Source organism: Spinacia oleracea, chromosome 6 (genome assembly GCF_020520425.1).
Source record: "Spinacia oleracea cultivar Varoflay chromosome 6, BTI_SOV_V1, whole genome shotgun sequence".
In the NCBI taxonomy this organism is placed as follows: Eukaryota; Viridiplantae; Streptophyta; class Magnoliopsida; order Caryophyllales; family Amaranthaceae; genus Spinacia; species Spinacia oleracea.
In genome coordinates, this window is record NC_079492.1 from 12,201,280 (window position 1) to 12,221,325 (window position 20,046).

At 37.6% G+C, this 20,046-nt stretch overlaps 3 protein-coding genes across 3 annotated transcripts; 2 read left to right on the top strand and 1 right to left on the bottom strand.

The window, feature by feature from the left end:
* Positions 1-5,753: 5,753 nt before the first annotated feature.
* LOC110785899 (cysteine-rich receptor-like protein kinase 44) lies at positions 5,754-10,650 on the bottom strand. The gene is made up of 7 exons (XM_021990415.2): positions 9,787-10,650; positions 8,804-8,941; positions 8,601-8,719; positions 7,423-7,633; positions 6,763-7,000; positions 6,510-6,660; positions 5,754-6,365 (listed from the first exon to the last, which is right to left on the bottom strand). The coding sequence occupies exons 1-7, from the start codon at positions 10,535-10,537 to the stop codon at positions 6,048-6,050; spliced, it is 1,926 nt and encodes a 641-aa protein (XP_021846107.1). The 5' UTR covers positions 10,538-10,650; the 3' UTR covers positions 5,754-6,047.
* A 2,520-nt stretch (positions 10,651-13,170) lies between these two features.
* LOC110785929 (uncharacterized) lies at positions 13,171-14,481 on the top strand. The gene has a single exon (XM_056831924.1). It carries the CDS (start codon positions 13,171-13,173, stop codon positions 14,479-14,481), a length of 1,311 nt encoding a protein of 436 aa, XP_056687902.1.
* A 1,988-nt stretch (positions 14,482-16,469) lies between these two features.
* On the top strand, positions 16,470-17,036 carry LOC110785930 (uncharacterized). Its single transcript, XM_021990444.1, has one exon. It carries the CDS (start codon positions 16,470-16,472, stop codon positions 17,034-17,036), a length of 567 nt encoding a protein of 188 aa, XP_021846136.1.
* The last annotated feature ends 3,010 nt before the right edge of the window (positions 17,037-20,046 follow it).

Consider the following 20,046-nt stretch of genomic DNA (forward strand, 5'->3'; position numbering starts at 1 on the left):
CATTCAAACTTGTTAAACATATACAGTAGGTCAGTCAAAAATTCAAGATTTATCAACAAGAATCGCAAATATTTAATTTAACATCTTAAATTTACGAAATTTTGCATTCGCAAAACTAAAACCTCCGAAAAGTCATAGTTAGGCTTCGAATTTGAGAATTCTGGGTTCGGCAGAAAAATACGGTTTTTGTAAAAATTTTAGAATGCCTTTTACATGCGGAATTGACACAAAAATCACTCGATTTGGATGAGTAACGAAGAAACTGCCGAAAAACAGCGTACGTATAATTAAATAAACGCAATTTGCAATTAATTAACAATTACGAAAATTAATCACCCCTTTTAATTCTTGCAAATTTATAATATTTAACCATGTTCATGCAATTTAGATTATGAAAATAATAAGAGGCTCGTGATACCACTGTTAGGTTATGATACATATGACAATTCATAAATCATGCGGAAAAACCATAAAGCAATGAAAGCATATTATTTACACATAATCATTTAGCATAGTTTAGATGCATACTCTTTGTTGCGTGCCTTCCCTAGCTGCGCCCGAACCGAACAAGAACAAGTCTTTAGGACTCCAAGTGTCGTCCCTCCGTAGATAGTCCACAGCACGTCCGGATCCGCCTTAAGCTTGACCAACTAGGATCGCCCTTAAGGTACTTAGAATTTTCGGCACTTATAGGCAATTGTATGACTGAATTTTTGCTCTCAAAAATCACTTTGAATACTTGAATACTCGATATAAATTGTGAGCATTGATCACCTATTTATAGGGCATGGGTATCGGATATTAGAATCCTACTAGGAAACGATTTAGTGAATCTGAATTAATCTAAAATTCAATCACTTAATTTACCTAATAGACTTAGGAAATTAATCTTATACGAATCCTAACCGATCAAGGTTTCGTACGCAAGCACAAACACACACGCAGGCGCAGCAGCCCACGAGGGGCGCCATGCGCGCGCGCGCGCTGAGCCCAGGCCCAGCAAGTGCTCGCAGCCCACGAGGGGCGCCATGCGCGCGCGCGCTGAGCCCAGGCCCAGTAAGTGCTCGCAGCCCACGAGGGGCGCGCGCCTGCTGGCCTTGCTCTCGCGTTTTGGGCTTTGCTTGCTTTGGTCGCGCGTGGGCTTTGCTAGGCGTTGGGCCTAGCTTCGTGCTAGACCTTGCGTCTAGCAAGCTCGTCCGATGTTTATTCGTACGATACGCTTCCGATTAAATTCCCGGTTCCGAAATTCATTTCCGATACGAACAATATTTAATATTTCCTATTCCAGAATCAATTTCCATTTCGAACAAATATTTAATATTTCCGTTTCCGGAATTATTTTCCGATTCCGATAATATTTCCGATTCTGACAATATTTCCGTTTCCGGAAATATTTCCGATTCCGGCAATATTTCCATTTCCGATAATATTTTCGATACGTACCATGTTTCCGTTTCCGGCAACATCTACGACTTGGATAATATTTATATTTCCGATACGATCCATATTTCCGTAGTATTTAATAACTCAAACCACTAACCTCACATCTCTTCTTTACCAATCCACGTGTCCCACTTTCCTTTCACTGCTTCTCCTTCAACACTTCCTCTTCAATGTCTCATAGACCTTTCCTCTTCCTCTTCTTCTCCAACTAATTTATTTAATATTTATTTGGCAATCAATTCAATAATTGTTTCATGTTCAATGCCCCATTCAATGGATCATCTAAACAATTAAATTTTCACCTTCCTCTTTACAAATTGATCATTTAAACAATAAAATTTTCACCTTCCTCTTTCCAAATTTAATTTGACTGTTTCAGTCAATATTATTGGAACCATTAATTCGATTATTGAGAAAAAATGATCGATAGTTTGAGTTATATGACACTGTTCAAATTCAATAATTGTAGGAAGATGAAACAACATGAGTTTGTGGGGGTTTATGAGTTCGATTATATATCCACCTCAAAATTGTGGGGATATATTTTAGGAAAATTTGTCAGAAAGGACCTTTTAAAACACAAATATTGTGAGAAAAGACCTTTTAAAAAAAGTTATGAAAGAAGGCCTAATTAGGTTTTTTTGTTGTGAATAAGGACCATAAGCCATATTCCGGTGGTCAACGACTGTTTTCCGGCGTTGACCATCACGTGACATGCACGTGTCTTAAATTAGACAATTTTTCCCAATTTACATCATGGGTAGATCATTCAAGCAGCTAATTTCCCAAATTTTGAAATTAGTGTTCTTCACTAGTTGAACGGGTTTTTTAATTTGCGATTTTAAATGAATTGTTTGTGTTTATGATGTTACCCAAGGAACCATAATAATGGTCAATCTATGGACTACATAGTTAGGGACCCAAAGATATGAATGGAGCCTGAAATTTTTATTCGTGTGCATTCCAGGGGAAACGAAGGGGAATCTCTCTACAAGCATTTGTCATTTGAGCTTGGAAGGAGAGCTTGTCTTGGCTATGCTATGCGTAAAACATCAGTATGTTTGGTTTTAGAGTCAATTAATACTTCAGTGCTTCAACTTGGAGCGAGCTAGTAAAGAGGGTTGATATGTACAATTAATAGGATCTTTTTGACAATTATCATCTTAAAAAGTTCTAACTTTTGAAATTAACATCTTATAATATATTATTAGTTTTGAAAGTTACCACATAAAGTTAAATTTTTTTTTTAAAAATTACCACCTGTTAACGAAACAGTTAAGTTCACCGTTAACGGGTGGTGATTTTTCAAAACCTTGTAAAACCAAGGTGGTAATTTACAAAGTTGGAAGCTTTTAAGGTGTTAATTGCCAATTTCTTTTTTTTTCTTTTGGAGTATTTTTCGTAGGCAGGTTATATCGTGTCAATTTTGTGTCGATACTCTCTAAAAAGTAAAATTTATCTCTTGCTATTTTATTAAGCGTGACGTGTTGACTCGTTTAACACGAAACATGCATTTATACCTAGTATTTAAAAAGGAAAATCATAGGCTATTAGAAGCCATGTGGCATCTCATTATTATAAGCCATATCTATGGCATCTCTCATTTTATCCATCATTTTGTTTTGTTGTTTTTTTCAATTTTTCTTTATTGTTTCTATGTTTTACAATTTCTAACGTATCTTCCACTCCATTTTCCTTATTCAACATCAAGTTATTAATAATCTATTATACTCATTAGTCTTTTCCACTCCACCACTTTAACAACCAATATTTATTCATCATTATAATTTTTATATTTTTCCAACCTTTAAATTACACCTCTATTTAATTTATATGTTACCAAAAGTCACAAGTTCTAATTAATTAAAACTTCAAAAGACATCTGAACAACCAATATACAACCGCCCGTTCTTTGAACGGGCTCAAAAGCTAGTTTAATTTAAATAGTCATACACCCTACCTTTCACTCTAGTTTCTTTTTCGTGTCCGATTTATCTCGTGTTGTTTCATTTGTTTACTACTTTCCTCTTCCTTAGTTTTTCCTTGGTTAAAAGTAAACTTTTCATGAATGGTAACTTCTCGATCGATGAAATGGCAAGATGCATTCAAATTGATTTACTTTGTATTCAAGGAGATCCAAACAAGAACTAGAATATAACCTCGACCTGATTGGTAGAGCAAGGCCTTAAATAGTACACAATCAATTTCTAAAATATTAATTTCAACTCGTCAAAAACAAAAACGAAGTATATATATTTATTTCACTTTAATTAGCTTTATCCATACTAAAGCTTAGTGAGACTGTTAATGAAAAATGTTGATCATCTATATACATTTAAATATTTGCCTTCAACATCAAATGTCATCTACAAGCACTCTTTGGGAATTATAGTACCTTTAAATTTGTAGTGATAAGCCAATATTAAAACACCACCACCATCTTCTTAAACCAAATAGCATAAGGTGCAATTTAAACTTCATAACATATAAAAAATAGACATTGTACGTTTTGCATAATAAAAAAGGAAGAACATAGTCTGGAGGCTCTTTAAAAGCAATAAGATCGGACATTCGAGCAATTTGATAGGATCATAGCCTATACTAATTGTCAAATACACCTCAACTAAACTTAATTAAACCCAATTTAAGGCAAGTCTATACAAACTTTTGTATCTAGGAAGATTTCAATTAATTATATATAATAGAGAATGGTCAAAATAAAGGCAAATTTGTCAAAAACTACCTTATAAAATATGATTTTTGCGAAAAACTACCTTATAAAAAAAATGTTGTAATAAACTACCTTATAAAAATTTTATGTTGTAAGATACTACCTTTGGCCATATTATGAGCATTAATTCAAAATTACGACGTTGACTTTACTAGGTGCATATTACGCGACATCTAACGGGAAAGACGTAATTATATGACACGTGACATATATATATGGTAAAGTCAATCCCGAAATTTCGATCAAACGTTCGTAATTCGGGAAAAGGTAGTATTTTACAACATAAATTTTTTATAAGGTAGTTAATTGCAACATTTTTTTTATAAGGTAGTTTTTTACAAATAATTAATTTTATAAGGTAGTTTTTGACAAATTTGCCCAAAATAAAACCCAAGTCGGTCTCAAATTATCGGTTATATCGAAAAGCAATAAATTTGAAAGTACGCGTACCATTAGTGTAGTAGTTGAAGAAGAAATTACATATTTGCAGACCCAGAATACATCCTCTTCCGATCAATTTCCTGGAAAAAGAATCACATAAGAATAAGTTATTTTTGTTATGGAGGAAAGAAAATAAAATATATATATATATATATATATATATATATATATATATCCCCACAATTTTGAGGTGGATATATAATTGAACTCATAAACCCCCCCCCCCCCCCCCCTACAAACTCATGTTGTTTCATCTTAATTCCTACAATTATTGAATTTGAACAGTGTCATATAACTCAAACAATCGATCATTTTTCTCAATAATCGAATCAATAGTTCCAATTATATTGACGGAAACAGTCAAATTAAATTTGGAAAGAGGAAGGTGAAAATTTTATTGTTTAAATGATCAATTTGTAAAGAGGAAGGTGAAAATTTAATTGTTTAGATGATCCATTGAATGGGACATTGAACATGAGCCAATTAATGAATTGATTGCCAAATAAATATTAATAAATGAGTTGGAGAAGAAGAGGAAGAGGAAAGGTGTATGAGACATTGAATAGGAAGCGTTGAAGGAGAAGCAGTGAAAGGAAAGTGCGATACGTGGATTAATAAAGAAGAGATGTGAGGTTAGTGGTTTGAGTTTTGAAATACTAGGTATAGATGGTTCGAATCTTTGAAACCAACACGTTTTTTTCTTGTCCGATTTATATTGTGTTGTCATGATTCATTTAATAGTGGTGTCCCCGTTCTAAACATTTATTATGAACTATATTAAACTATTAGTTATTTATTTTTCATTTTATTTGTAATTACCACGTTAAAAAGTTTTAACTTTTGTAATTATCACATTATAAGTTTATGTTCAAAAATTACCACCTTAAATTTAAAAATTAACGGAATCTATCAAGTATTTCATTAATGGGGCTCACTCCAACGACTCTTTTGGTTTTCCGTCCTTTTCTCCTCCATCAAATCACGATTTCGTCCATTGTTCATAACTTGTTTCAAACCTTCGCAATAAAATTAGATATTCGATCAATTTCACTTCACTAATTCAAGTAAGTTGATTTAAGGCAACAAAATTCAACAATTTTTTCCAATTTACCTCATGGGCAGATCATTCAAGCAGCTAATTTCCCCAAATTTTGAAATTAGTGTTCTTCACTAGTTGAAATTAGTGTTCTTCACTCTAGTTTCTTTTTCGTGTCCGATTTGTCTCGTGTTGTTTTATTTGTTGACTACTTTCCTCTTCCTTAGTTTTTCCTTGGTTAAAAGTAAACTTTTCATGGATGGTAACTTCTCGATCGATGAAATGGCAAGATGCATTCAAATTGATTTATTTATTTCACCTTAATTAGCTTTATCCATACTAAAGCAGTAAAGCTTAGTGAGACTGTCACTGAAAAATATTGATCATCTAGATATCCTATCTTGGGTTAACATCAGTCACAGTGATACTATTAGCAGACTTGTTCGTCGAGTGATCTGAACTAATGCCTTCTGGAATGTTTAATTCTCGAGATCTACTAAACGCAAAAACTGGCTCTTGTGGTGTGGGAAGTGTATATGAGTCCGTGTGTAACACGAGCACGGCTAGTTCCATCGATGGTCTGTCATCTATGCCCCCTTGAACACACAACAACCCAAGGTGCATGCATCTCATTACTTCGTCACTTGAGCATGATTCTCGCATTGTTGGATCAACAAATTCCAAGGGGAAGTTTTCTCTCCATGTATTCCACGCCTGCATCAAAATTTTAATCCTTGAATTTCTTGTTTTTCGATCTTTTGTTAATTTTAATCCAAATGTAAAAGTCAACTCATGAGTTTTCTTATATAATACATATTAAAAATTAAGGGACTGCAAATGAAAATGATGAGGACTCACATGGCTCACAAGTCCATCTGTGTCGTCCCCTGATTGGTAAGTACTATTCTTTTTCCCGGCGATGATTTCTAATACAAGTACACCGAAACTATACACATCCGATTTGTCAGAGAATTGACCTTGCATTACATACTCCGGAGACATGTAACCACTACACAAAAAACATTGTTAATTAACATCAAATTATATAAGAACAATTAATCTTTTGGTAAAATGATACTCTTTATTGAAGTTTGAAATTATATATACTCACTAAGTTCCAACAATCCTGCTAGTACTTCCTTTGGTTTGATCCACACCAAAAATCTTCGCCAGACCAAAGTCTGAAACTTTGGGATTCATTTCTTCATCCAACAACACATTACTTGCTTTAAGATCGCGGTGTATAATCTTAAGTCGAGAATCTTGGTGGAGATATTGCATTCCTCTTGCGATCCCTCCTATAATCTTGTAGCGGGTTCTCCAGTCTAGTAAACTTTGTCTTTCTGAATCTGTAGATCATAAGCCACCACAAAATATTTAGTCTGTTATTCGAAACGTTACAATATACTACCTCTGTTTCATAATGATATGTACAGTTACTATTTGCACAAGTACTAAGACAAAAAAAAGAGAGATCGGATGTAAAAAGGTGAGTGAATGTAATAAAATATGTGTAAAGTAAGTGAGAAAGTGTAAAAATTTAGGCATGAGTAAGAAAAAATTAATAAAGGAAGAGAAAGTGATTGAAAATTTGTAAATATTGTCGTGTAAGATTGTAAGAGTGGTTAGGCAGTAAAGCTTAATGTTAAAAAATAGTATAAATCACATAAAAAGTATTATAAAACGGTTAACACATAAAATATGAAGATTATTTTAAAATGGAGGTAGTATTTTATAACAGGTAGATCTTACATCCTTAAATGTATCATACCAAATAGGAAGTGATCAAGGCTTTTATTCGCCACGTGTTCGTACACAAGAAGCTTCTCTTCCCCTGCCAAACAAAACCCTAGTAGTCTCACCAAGTTTCTATGTTGAAGTTTTGCGGCCAACAAGACTTCATTCTTAAATTCTTCGTCACCTTGGAAAGAACCTTTGGATAATCTCTTTACTGCTATTTCTTGTCCATTTTCCAGTATACCCTGAGACAATAATCACGAACTCTTAATTACTCCCGATTTACAATAAATATTATAAATCGGATATAAAGTTACTTCAACATTGTTAAAAGTTACTTTGGTACAATGTAAAGCTATTTATTTATTTTTTAGTGATAAAGTTTTCTTTTCAATAAAAGTTATCACATCGGGATCAATCAATCATAATGTATAAAAGTAAACATGTAACTCTTTAAGACGTTAACCAGATAAAAGCATTTCATACTGCATGCTTACGTTTCAAAATAATCTTTTCATTTACTGTTTTAGTCTGTTTCATAATGTTATTTACATTGTCTTTTATACTATGTTGGACATGAAAGTTTACTATATTACGCTTCTTACCACTAAATTTCTTTTACTTTATTCATTTTTTCTTGCACTTACCCACCTTTTTTTATATATATTTCTCTTACTCTATCCATATTTATTTCCTCATTTCACTACAAGAAATTGTACTATTAACGACGGGAAATCCCGTCGCGAAAGGCCAATAATCGTTCATTAACGACGGGATTTCCTGTCGCGAACCCGTCATAAAAGGGGGCCGTCGTTAATAGAAATCACGTCATAAATCCGTTGTAAACCCGTCGTAAAAGACATTTACGACGGTTATTCCCGTCGTTGTTTGGTTGTTAGCCCCGTCGCAAAAGGCTTTTGCGACGGGATTTTTGACCCGTCGTAATTAGGTTGTCGTTAAAGATACAAATTCTTGTAGTGTTTGTCTAATGTTTCGGCAAATCGAGCTATGCAGATCATTTTTAATCGAAGGTAGTAATATAACATAAAATATTGATCACAACCTATTAAAAGTTACCAAAATATAGATAAAAGTTATCTCGATTTACAATAACTTATTATACCCGAGTGTATGTTGGATAATAATTAAACATTTGACAAGTTTTTGAAGTTTGACTTGCTAAATATAGAGAATCTCCGATCTTATGATTACCTTATAAACACCACCGAATCCACCTTCGCCTAGTTTATTCTCATCGGAAAAGTTATTTGTCGCCGATAGAAGTGTTGCCACGTCATATTGCAAGGACTCAATAATCGAAAAATCCTGACCTGTTATATCAATCATAGCATCAATAATTCATTCTCAGGTTGCAAGCAATAATACTATTAAAGGTTAATTTATGATTTTCCTACCACTTCTAACTTTGAAAGCGTCAAACTTCTTAGCTCTTTTGATCTTTAGACAGATAACTAGAGCAATAATTATAGCTGATATAATTGCCGCTGGAATGACAATGGCAACAATAATATTTGTTGATATTCTCCTGCTTCCTGCATGATTGCAAGTGGTCTTACATTAAATCAAAATTCTTATTGATATAAATATCTATACGTAGTACTTTATACAAGTAAACTTCTTTCATCTACAAATAATAATCATCACGTCAGGTGCATTTATACACCCATGTTAAGAGATGTAGGCCATATTTGGTAATTAACCGTTGGATGTTACATGTTAGCTGGTTTGACTAGTTGTCAAATGTTATATAGTACATGTTTGTATTATCTGGTTGAATTAGCTGTTTGTGTAAAGTGTTTGTCATATTAGTTGTTTAATATGTAAAACACTCCATAATCATTAACGACACTGACATAAAATGATGTAAGTTGGTCAAAGTTGTAATTTTAGACAATATTAGGACAAAATTATAATTTTACACCTTCAAACCACTAGTACAAAAAAGTACCTATATTAAGCTTTTCTAAAGTTAACTTTTTAATCATAAAACTCTCTTATAAACCTCTCTAACCAAATACTCCCATAAGCTTTTTAAAATGGTCAAACTTCTAATTCACCTAAAAAAAAAAATTCTCCAAATTAACTTGTCGTAAGTCGTAACCATACACCCCGTCATAAGGAAACACTAACATAACAAATAAATATGAAGTCAAGTGTCAAAGAATTGAAAGAGAGTTATGGGTCGAGTGGCGCGAATATTTTTTTTAGACGGGATTTGATTTTAAGTTTTGGGAACCACCTTTTAAGACTTTACAAACTGACTTAGATGACCTCCACGGAAAATCCATTATAAGAAACTTGAAGATTATTTTTAGACATCCAAAAACAAATATAAGAAGATTATTTGTAGGTGGAAGAATCACAAATAAATACATACCTTCTTGAATCATTACTGCTGTTGTTCGATTCATAATACTCAAATCGAATCGAACATAACAACTAGGAAACAAAACCCATGTACCAATCCTCGTCTGAAGTTGATCAACCGCAATACCCAAACACCGATTACAATCCTCATTACTCAAATCTGGTGTACACTGTGCTCTTGTATTAAACCTCAACGACGTCGTAATATCACCATCTTCAGCACCAAACTTCGTACCATTATTCGCAACTCGTGGTACTAATTCCGCCATGGTATTATTCCTCACCTCCAAAAACGCTCGAACCTCTTCGCTAGGAATGAGTGGCACAACGTTGTACCCGACCGTACTTCGACTAACATCAAGTCGTTGATAAATCGGCACATTGGAGAAACGAATAGTGCAATTTTCGTTCCATTGAATTGCCGAACTTTGCGTAGGACACTCTTGGAGAATACTAAGACGTGCGTCGAGAACGCATTGGCTACAATATCGAGGATCATCGAGGTCGCCTCGGCATAGGTAAAGGCCGTAGACACGATCCGGAACTCGGCCGAACGAGGCGTGATGAAATATTTCTTGGGATTGTAAAGCATGGGAAGTTAAGTTGTTTAAAACGTTAATGAGGTTGGATTGATAAGTGCTATTTTGTGTGTAGTTTGAACTACCAGTAGTACAATTTGTATAGTAGTAAAAATAAGCTTGTGTACTTGGGATAATAAGCTGAATCGAGACGACTAATGTAAAGAATGTTAGCAATACCATGGTGTGTTTGCGCGAAAGTACGCTATAGAGAAGAAGATGATGATTGAGTGGGTTGTCTTTCAACTTATGAGGAAATTCAAACAATTTTTATACTAGCAATGATAATTTGTGTAGCCATGGTTGACAATTTCAAATGATGAAGAGGTATGTTATTCTATATGCTTGACTTTCGTGATCAACCTTGGTTATATAATTATATACATAGAATTTCGCCGGTCATTTAAAGATGGAGATAAATAATATATCCACCCCATTCCAACATATTTAGGTACGTAATAATTTACTTCCTCGATTCTTTTTTAAATGACACAATTATTTAGGCACGTTTGTCAATGAAAATTTTCAAACTTAAATATCTTTTATTATGGATAAGAAAAGTTATAAAAAGTTAATATTGAAAAAATATTTATTAAGACGAATCTAATAAGACACCTCACGACTATATTTTTTCTTAAGTATAAATCGCAAAAGGAAGTCAAATAAACTTAATTGCGTGAATAGTGTCAAAAACTCAATCGTGTTAGGTAAATAAGATCGGAGGAAGTATATCTAACCAGCACGAAAATTGTTAGAGTTTGTGGGGAACTCACCTTATTATTTAAAGGTCACAAAGTTGAGCCCCATCAATTGTATAATGTTTGAGAGCTGCTCAAGCGATTTTTTTTTAACTAGGCCGGTTAATTAACTTGTGATAGCTGCTGGTTCAGTAGAGTCATTTTTTCTTACCTAATAAAATTTATGTAATATATAATTATATATCTTGTCGAACTACGCATAGCTCTTCATCTTCAACTCATTCTAAATCCATTTCGACTAAGTCATAATTGCTCAATCATTCGATGTCCCTCTTCCTTGTTTAAATTTTGTAATCCTATGTAGGGCGTTGCCTACCTAGCTTAAATAATTCTTCAGCTGGAACACCGGAGGCTAAACTAATAGTAAATCAAGCAATATCAGCAATCCTACTTTTGCGGTCATGCTAACTTAGTCAACAACAAGTATAGGTCTCGCACAGTATCGTATGGCGTGCTCTTACCTATTAGGCGGTAAGAGTGTAAGCCTTGTGCGGGACGAAGTTGGCAACAAGAAACGGATGCGAGCGTCGATCGGACACTTAGATGCACTGTGCACAGAATGTACAGTAATAACTGGGACCGACAACGAGAGTTTATCTGCTCAAGGAAACCTTGTTGAGTCTATAACACTACAAAAATTTGTATCTTCAACGACAACCTAATTACGACGGGTCAAAAATCCCGTCGCAAAAGCCTTTTGCGACGGGGTTAACAACCAAACAATGACGGGAATAACCGTCGCAAATGTATTTTACGACGGGCTTACGACGGGATTTTCTATTAACGACGGCCCCCTTTTATGACGGGTCCACGACAGGAAATCCCGTCGTTAATGAACAATTATTTGCCTTTCGCGGCGAGATTTCCCGTCGTTAATAGTACAATATCTTGTAGTGTAAAGATTAATTAAGAACGAGTCACATCACAATATCGATAAAGACTTGCAATAACGCTAGTAATTAAATAAGACAACTTCTGATGAGGAGTATTAAACCTCGACCCATCCGGGATTTGTATCAACATCCCATATACGTTATCTTCCAATTCGAGATTTTTTTTTATTGATTATTGTTCCTGGTTGGATGGCTGTCCTATGAAGCGTGTATAAAATTCATTGTTATTTTAAAACCCTTTGGTGGGCTTATATAATGCTTACCTAAAATGGTTTTGTTTCCATGTTGAGTGTTTTTTATTTTGTTTTTAAAGTTTTTAGTGCATTTTGCGGTCAAAAGCCTCCCTGACTTTCTCTCTAAGTTTTCTCTCGGCTCATGTTAAGCTAATGTGAGCCGTAGGCATGGCACGAAAATCTGGTTCGAAATCTCAGGGGAGCAAGCATGGACATGGTAGAAGGAAGCTCGCAGGACCATCTTCGGATTCGCAGGCACTTCGTATACGATCGATTGATGAAATTCTGGGGGTGGAGGCACTGGATTTTGGATTGGAGAATGAGGTTTTCACGTCGAAATCGGGGTTGCAGCAGCTTCAAATACGATCTGAAGTTAGGCAATCATTCAATGAATTTATGCAGGTTATTCATGGTTCAGCTGCTCAGATGAAAGATCGATCGAATGTTGATATAGGTACAATTACTGTACCCATCTTACAGCAGTTTGAAGAGGTTGTTATGAGTGATAATGATGATGATGTGATTATTGCTGAACCCATTTCTGAATCTGTTGCGAATAATACCCCTGTTAGAATAGAACTTGATGATATACAGGAGAAAGTTGATTTTTGGAACTCATCTGTTGTGTGCTCTGTTGTTGGTGCAAATCCCCCAATTTATGTGATGGAGGGTTTTATTCGAAGAATTTGGGGAAACCTGAAAGTAGATAAAGTGGTGATGGTGAAGAAGGGTGTCTATTTGGTTAGATTTACTACAATGGAATCAAGGGATAAAGTGCTTGCTGGGCATTTTTTCTTTGACAGTAAACCATTAGTTTTGAAGCCATGGAGAGTAGACATGGATATGGAGAAGGAAGAGGGAAAATGGTGCCTATTTGGGTTCAGTTGCAGCTGCATTTTAAATACTGGGAGGAGAAGTCCTTGTTCAAAATAATGAATCAGTTGGGTAAGCCTCTTAAGAGAGATTATGCTACTACATGTAGGGACAAAATTAAGTATGATAGGGTAATGGTGGAGGTTCATATGGATCAGGCTCTACCTGATCAACTCTCTTTCATGGATGAACATGGAGAGATGGTTGGTGTGCCAGTACACTATGAATGGAGACCTGCAGTGTGTACTAGGTGCAAGTTGGTTGGGCATGTGGAAGCAGATTGTAGACAGACTAAGACTAAGAGAGTGTGGGTTCAGAAGCAACAAGTAAGCACTTTACCTGTGCCAGCTTTTGAAGTGGAACCAGTGGTAGATCAAGAAGGATTACAGAGGGCCCTCAGACCTATCAGGGTTAGAACATCTAGTGTTCAACCAACTCAGGTTGATAATCCTTTCCAGTTATTGTTGGCTCAGCAAGATGGTGATGGTATAGTTGAGCATGTTGCAGGTGCAGGACATATTGGTGACTCAGTTGGAAGGGGGGACCTTCTATCCCTAATGGATAGAATCTTGTGTTGGAATGTCAGGGGCATCAATTCCACTCAGAAGCAGAATGAAGTGAGGAAGTTCGTTCAAAGGCATGATGTGGGATTAGTTGGACTCCTGGAGCATAAAGTAAAGCTTGCTAAGTTAGGTAAGCTTTACCAGAACATCTTTATGAACTGGTGTTTTACTAGTAATGCTAGTTTTCACAATGGTGGAAGAATTGTTGTTGCCTGGAAGCTTAATTCTTTTACAGTGAACATTGTTGCTGTAACAAGCCAGCTTATCCATTGTCATGTTAACCCTGTTAGTGGCATGACTAGTTTTTTCTGTACTTTTTTTTATGCGTTTAATGATAGTTCTCAGAGGAAAGAGTTATGGAAAACTTTGATGGATGTGAACACTCGGGATCCTTGGCTATTAGGTGGGGATTTTAATTGTGTGATGGGGGTTAAAGAAAGAATAGGAGATCCTGTGAGGCATGCTGAAATTCTTGATATTAATGCCTGTATGCATGGATGTAGTATGGAAGATATCAAAAGTGTTGGTAGTCTGTATACTTGGAACAACAAGCAATATGGGGCAGCTAGAGTTTTTTCTAAGTTGGATAGAGTCCTGTCTAATCCAGCTTGGCAAAGTGCTTATTGTTCTGCAGAAGCTTGTTTCTTGACTGAGGGTGAGTTTGATAATTCACCTGGGTTGATCACTGTGTATCCAAGACACACAGGAGGTAGGAAACCATTTAGATACTTCACTATGTGGAAGTCCTCTCCAGATTTTGCTGGAATTGTGCAACATCAATGGAATCAGCAGGTTCATGGAAGTTAGATGTATAGTGTTGTTACCAGATTGAAGAAAGTTAAGCAGGCTCTTAGAGAGCTTAATAAAAAGGGATTCTCAGATATTAGGCAAATGATTTAAAAGCCTATCATGCTATGATAGCTGCACAGGAAGCCATGCATTTAGATCCTGCTAATCAGGAATTTGCTGATTTGGAGTTAGTGGCTATTCAGAATTACATAATACAACATCAAGCTTATGTGGATTTTTTGAAACAAAAAGCCAAGATAGACTGGATTAAAGTTGGTGATGAGAATACTGCTTTGTTTCATCAAAGTATAAGGAGTAGAAATGTTCAAAACCAGGTGTATATCATTCATGGTATGGATGGGGTTTGGAGGGACACACCAGATTCTGTTTCTCCAGCTTTTTTAGAATATTATGTTGATTTGTTGGGGAAGAATCATGATCATAGGACACCAGTGATAAGGCAAGTTGCTCAAGAGGGTCCTCTGGTTTCTGAACAGCATAGAATTATCCTAAATGTCAGTTACACTAAAGAAGAGGTGAAGCAAGCTTTATTTTCTCTTCCTGGTGTGAAAGCACCTGGACCTGATGGATTTGGATCTTTTTTCTACAAAGACACTTGGCACATTGTGGAGAATGATGTGGTGATTGCAGTTTTGGATGTGCTAAATAATGGAAAATTTCTAAAGGAGCTTAATCATACTGTTATAACTATTATCCCTAAGACTAAATACCCTCAGAATGTGAGTGATTACAGACCAATTTCTTGCTGTAATACATTATATAAGTGTATTACAAAGGTGATTTGTGGGAGGTTGAGGTATATCCTGCCTGATTTGATCTTAGAGAACCAAGGGGGGTTTGTGCATGGTAGATATATTGTCCATAACATAATGGTTGTGCAGGATTTAGTTAAACACTACGGAAGGAAGAATGTCAAACTAAGATGTTTACTAAAGGTGGATATGCAGAAGGCATATGATACTGTTAACTGGAGTTTTCTTCAGGAAATGTTGGTGCGGATGGGGTTTCCTCAAAAGTTTGTTCATCTGGTAATGGTGTATGTTACTACCCCTAAATTTTCCTTAATGATCAATGGTTCTATGCATGGCTTTTTCAAATCCAGTAGGGGGTTGAGACAGGGTGATCCTATGTCACCTTTGCTGTTTGTCATTTGTATGGAGTATTTATCCAGAATACTTCATAAAATGAGCAGAATGGAACAATTCCATTTTCACCCAAGATGCAAAGAAATCAGACTTACTCATCTGTGTTTTGCATATGACTTGATCTTATGTTGCAAAGGAGATTATCCTTCTATGTATCTCTTGCTGCAAGCTTTTAAGCTGTTTTCTGATTCCTCTGGTTTGGTTGCCAATAAGCAGAAATCCTCAATTTTTTGTCATGGCATGCAGGACAGGGATGTAACTAGAATGGTGGAAGCTTCTGGTTTTGCAAGGAGTTCCTTGCCATTCAAATACCTTGGTGTTCCCATTTGTTCCAAAAGAATCACAGCTGCTCAATGTGGTGTGTTAGTAGACAAGATGACAGCAAGAATTAAAGTGTGGAGCACTAGGAATTTGTCCTATTTAGCTAGAGTTCAGTTGATCAATTCTGTTCTTCTTAGCCTGCACATGTATTGGGCTCAGATTTATATCCTTCCTAAGAATGTGTTGCAGGATATTACTAGAATATGTAGAGCCTTCTTGTGGAGTGGCCAAGCTTACAGCAGCAAACCAAGTAATATAGCCTGGGAAAGTGTATGTTGTGACAAGCAAGCTGGTGGTTTGGGCTTCAGGAATGTTATACTGTGGAATACTGCTAGCATGGGAAAGTATGTGTGGGCAGTGGCTATTAAACAAGATAATGTTTGGATCAAGTGGATCAATTCTGTCTATATTCAGAATAGAGATTGGTGGGAGTATCAACCTAAAGCTTTTGCAAGTTGGTACTAGAGGAGAATATGTGCTACTAAAGAACTGCTGAAGCAAGTTTATACTAAGGCAGAAATGTGTAGTATGAGTGTTTATTCAGTTAAGCAGGTGTATCAGAAGCTTGCAGGAAGCAACCCTGCAGTGCATTGGGATAAACTGGTTTGGAATAGGCTTAGTCTTGCTAAGCGCAGGTTCATTTGTTGGTTAGCTGTGCAGAAAAGGCTCCATACTACTGCAGTCCTGGCAAGGATTGGTATTAGTTCTTCTGCTGCTTGCTTGTTGTGTGCGCAGTCTGATGAAGATCATAACCATTTGTTTTTTAATTGTCAGTATAGCAAAGAGTGTCTGGAAAAGCTTACAAGATGGTTTGGGATTCAGATTCAGGGTACTAATTTGCTGAATGTTGTTAACAGTCCCAGTCACAGAAGATACACTAAATTCAGGAGAATGGTGTATTATGCTGGTGTTTCTGCTCTGGTCTACCTGATTTGGAGAAGTAGAAATAGTAGCTATTGGAATCAGTTAGTGTTTACTACTCCGAATGTAATAGCTAGTTTAAAACAGATTGTAAGAAGTAGAATCTTAGTGGTTATGCCTAAGAAAGTAAGTAGGAATGATCATAGGTGGTTTGTAGAGCTGTGAGGGATGTGCCTCTGGTGTAGCTTGTGCTAGCTCATGTTGAGGGGGGCCAACCTAGTTGGTTCGTCTCTCTTGAGTTAGGTTGGTGTATGTTTGGTTGATGGATTAATTGTTGTGGGCAAAATTACTGCACCATCATGTACCAATAAGGATGTGACACGTGGCACGTATTGCGCCCCGTAGGCAAAAACCATACGATGTCTATTACGTAGAATAAGTATCAGTCCATGTATCTCTTAAGTATATGTATTTGTATTTATGTACGTATAATTACATGTATTGTATCTATACCTAATGGGCATATAAAGCAAGTACCCTATGCCCATTTATGCCAAAAAGGCCAGAAAACTGTAAAAGGGAAGGACATGTGTCCTCCTCCCATAGCTTAGCCAATCAGGTGAAGAGAATGTTAGGTTATTCCTACAATAACCTAGTACTACAAATAGCCCCATTTCCCTAGAAAAAGGGGGTCATAATCAATACAATCAAAAACAATTACTGCTCTGCCTTCTCTCTACTTTCTCTCTCTAAAATTAGATTCTTGCTTAAACATTAACTATCGCAAACCTCCAAGTCTAAATCTCCCGGAAAAACCCCACTACATTTGGCGCCGTCTGTGGGGAGGTACGGTAGTATGGAAGGGCAACAACAGGAGAACGATGTTGGGCGGCCTCTACGGGTGGAGCGGCCACCGCTGGAAAGGGAAACGCTGACCGAGCAGCAGTATACGCCGGCTCCGAGAATCTCTGGAGAAGCCACCCGGATTTTTTCAGCAGGGCACACACCTCGTCATGCCGCCGAGGTGGAAGTGCTCAGTGAGGAGGACGAGCATGCGAACTGCACTCCCCCTGGTGGGCATCTAAATCCCCAAGCGGATACAGTAATGGAGGAGAATCCAGACCTGCCTGTGTCTGTGGGCGCCCTTCGAGCCATTTTAGTCGAGTTCCAAGCTGATAAGGGAAAGACAATCAACGCTGAGGTGCAGAAGAGCATGATGATTTACACCTCCACTGCAGCTGCCAATCATGAGAGACCGGCGGATACCAAGCCGTCCTTGTCCCTGCGGCCTCCCAACGTCTAGACCAGGCAGACAGGCGGGGATGTAAGGAGTCGGCTGCCAACAAATCAGGCCTTCTCTTACTTACCGCGCCGACTACCTCAACGGCTGGTCGGCGAAACGTCTCGAGGACGTGAGCAGCCACACCCAGAGCAGGTGCCTGATTCTGAGTCTGAACTTTCTGATACCGGGTCAACCCCCGTCATGCCGGATAGACCTCTCCCTCACCCAACTTACACGCACTTGAGCCAAGCGCGCCCAGGGGCCACTCGTCCAACTCTTCAAACTCGCCGACGTGAGTCTTCTTGGCGGGAACCGTACTCAAGGCGTCAGGATCCTGTGTATCACATTCAGGAGGGTGTGTCCAACATGGCCCTGGGACACTCCACCCCTTTTGCAGATAACATCATGAGAGCCCCGAGGGAGCACAAAGTTAAGCCGCCCAACATTGATGCCTATGATGGGACCACAGACCCAGACATGCATCTCATAGTCTACCGGCATCACATGTATGTTCAAGGAACAACTGACTTAACTTGGTGTAAGTATTTTCCAGGTACACTCAAAGGAGTAGCATCTAAGTGGTTTGAGAGGCTTCCAGCTGGAACAATTCGCTCTTTTTCGGAGCTCGAGTTATTGTTTTCTACCCGGTTCATGGATCACAAGGAAGAAAAGAAGACGAGCATGCATTTGAGTAGAATTCAGCAAGGGAAAGACAAGTCTCTGAGGAGCTATGTGAAGAGATTCAATTTAGAGGCTGGGCAAATTCCAGATTTTCCGGATGGTGTTGCATTTGATAACTTCATTAGAGGGCTTAAGAAGGGCTCCTTCATGTTTGATCTGGTAAAGAAAAGCGTCTGAACCATGGCAGAAGTGCTAGACGAGGCCGAGGCCTTCATCCACGCAACAGAAATTTTCAGTGTCCCAAAAGATCCCAGGGGAAGTGATATGGCTGAGCCGGCGGCAAAAAAGGAAAAATTTGAGAAGAAGAGTCGGCCTAACGGGACGTGGGCTATTGCAAAAGAGTCAGAGAGGGCTCCCGGGGCGGCAGGCCAAAAGAGATCCAGAACTTATGACCGGGAGCGATTTGAGTATAACACAGACATGTACACAATTCTGATGGACGTTGGGTCCAAGTATGAGATTGACCGTCCATTTCCCATGAAGTCGCCACCAAGCTGTACTGTCACTTCCATAGTGACATTGGACATGACACCAAAGAATGTAAGAGCCGCTAATGGATTCCTAAAGAGTTATATCAGCAGGAACACGAGAGGTTCTGGCAAACCGTTCTACAAAAAGAACAAATCACCTCCCTCGGAAGAGGATGGGAACCGTACTGACCCGGAGTGTGTGGCAGTCATCTCAGGAGGATTGGCCGCCGGTGGTCCGACCATGAGGGGTCAGAAAGATTATGCCAAGCGGCTGGGGCAAGTGATGCTGTCAGGCAAGGCCACAGCCGACCCATTTCCAAAGGTAGAAATCGGCGAGGCCGACCGTGGGAAAATAGCCACCCCGCATGACGATCCGTTGGTGATTGAGTTAAAGGTTGCTAATCTAAGGGTTAGGCGTATCTTGGTTGATACATGAAGTTCGTCAGACATAATTAGTCTAGAGTGCTTGAACCGGCTGCAACATGATTCCTCAAAGATTGAGAAAATCCACTATCTAATCATAGGCTTTGGAGGTAGTATCATCCATCCAGTCGGCATCATTGCTCTTCCTCTGCGAATGGGAAATAAAAAAGAATCTCGTCAAATGGACGTCCGTTTCCTCATAGTGAAAGATCTGACGGCATATAATATCATCTTGGAGCGCCCTACCTTGAATAGGGCAAAGGCTGTTATTGTGACTCACTTGATGCTTCTTAAGTTTGTCTGTGATGATGGGAGCGTCAGCACCATACATGGTGATCAACAACAAGCTAGAGACTGCTATTTAACCACCTTGAGTCCG

Excerpts from the sequence above, each read along its gene's own strand:
- LOC110785899 (XM_021990415.2), bottom strand. The coding sequence starts at position 10,537 with ATGGTATTGCTAACATTCTTTACATTAGTCGTCTCGATTCAGCTTATT. Across the intron at positions 8,942-9,786 it reads AGCAGTAATGATTCAAGAAG|GAAGCAGGAGAATATCAACA; the intron begins GTATGTATTTAT and ends GCAATCATGCAG. Across the intron at positions 6,366-6,509 it reads CAGATGGACTTGTGAGCCAT|GCGTGGAATACATGGAGAGA; the intron begins GTGAGTCCTCAT and ends ATTTTGATGCAG.
- LOC110785929 (XM_056831924.1), top strand. The coding sequence starts at position 13,171 with ATGAATCAGTTGGGTAAGCCTCTTAAGAGAGATTATGCTACTACATGT.
- LOC110785930 (XM_021990444.1), top strand. The coding sequence starts at position 16,470 with ATGTGTAGTATGAGTGTTTATTCAGTTAAGCAGGTGTATCAGAAGCTT.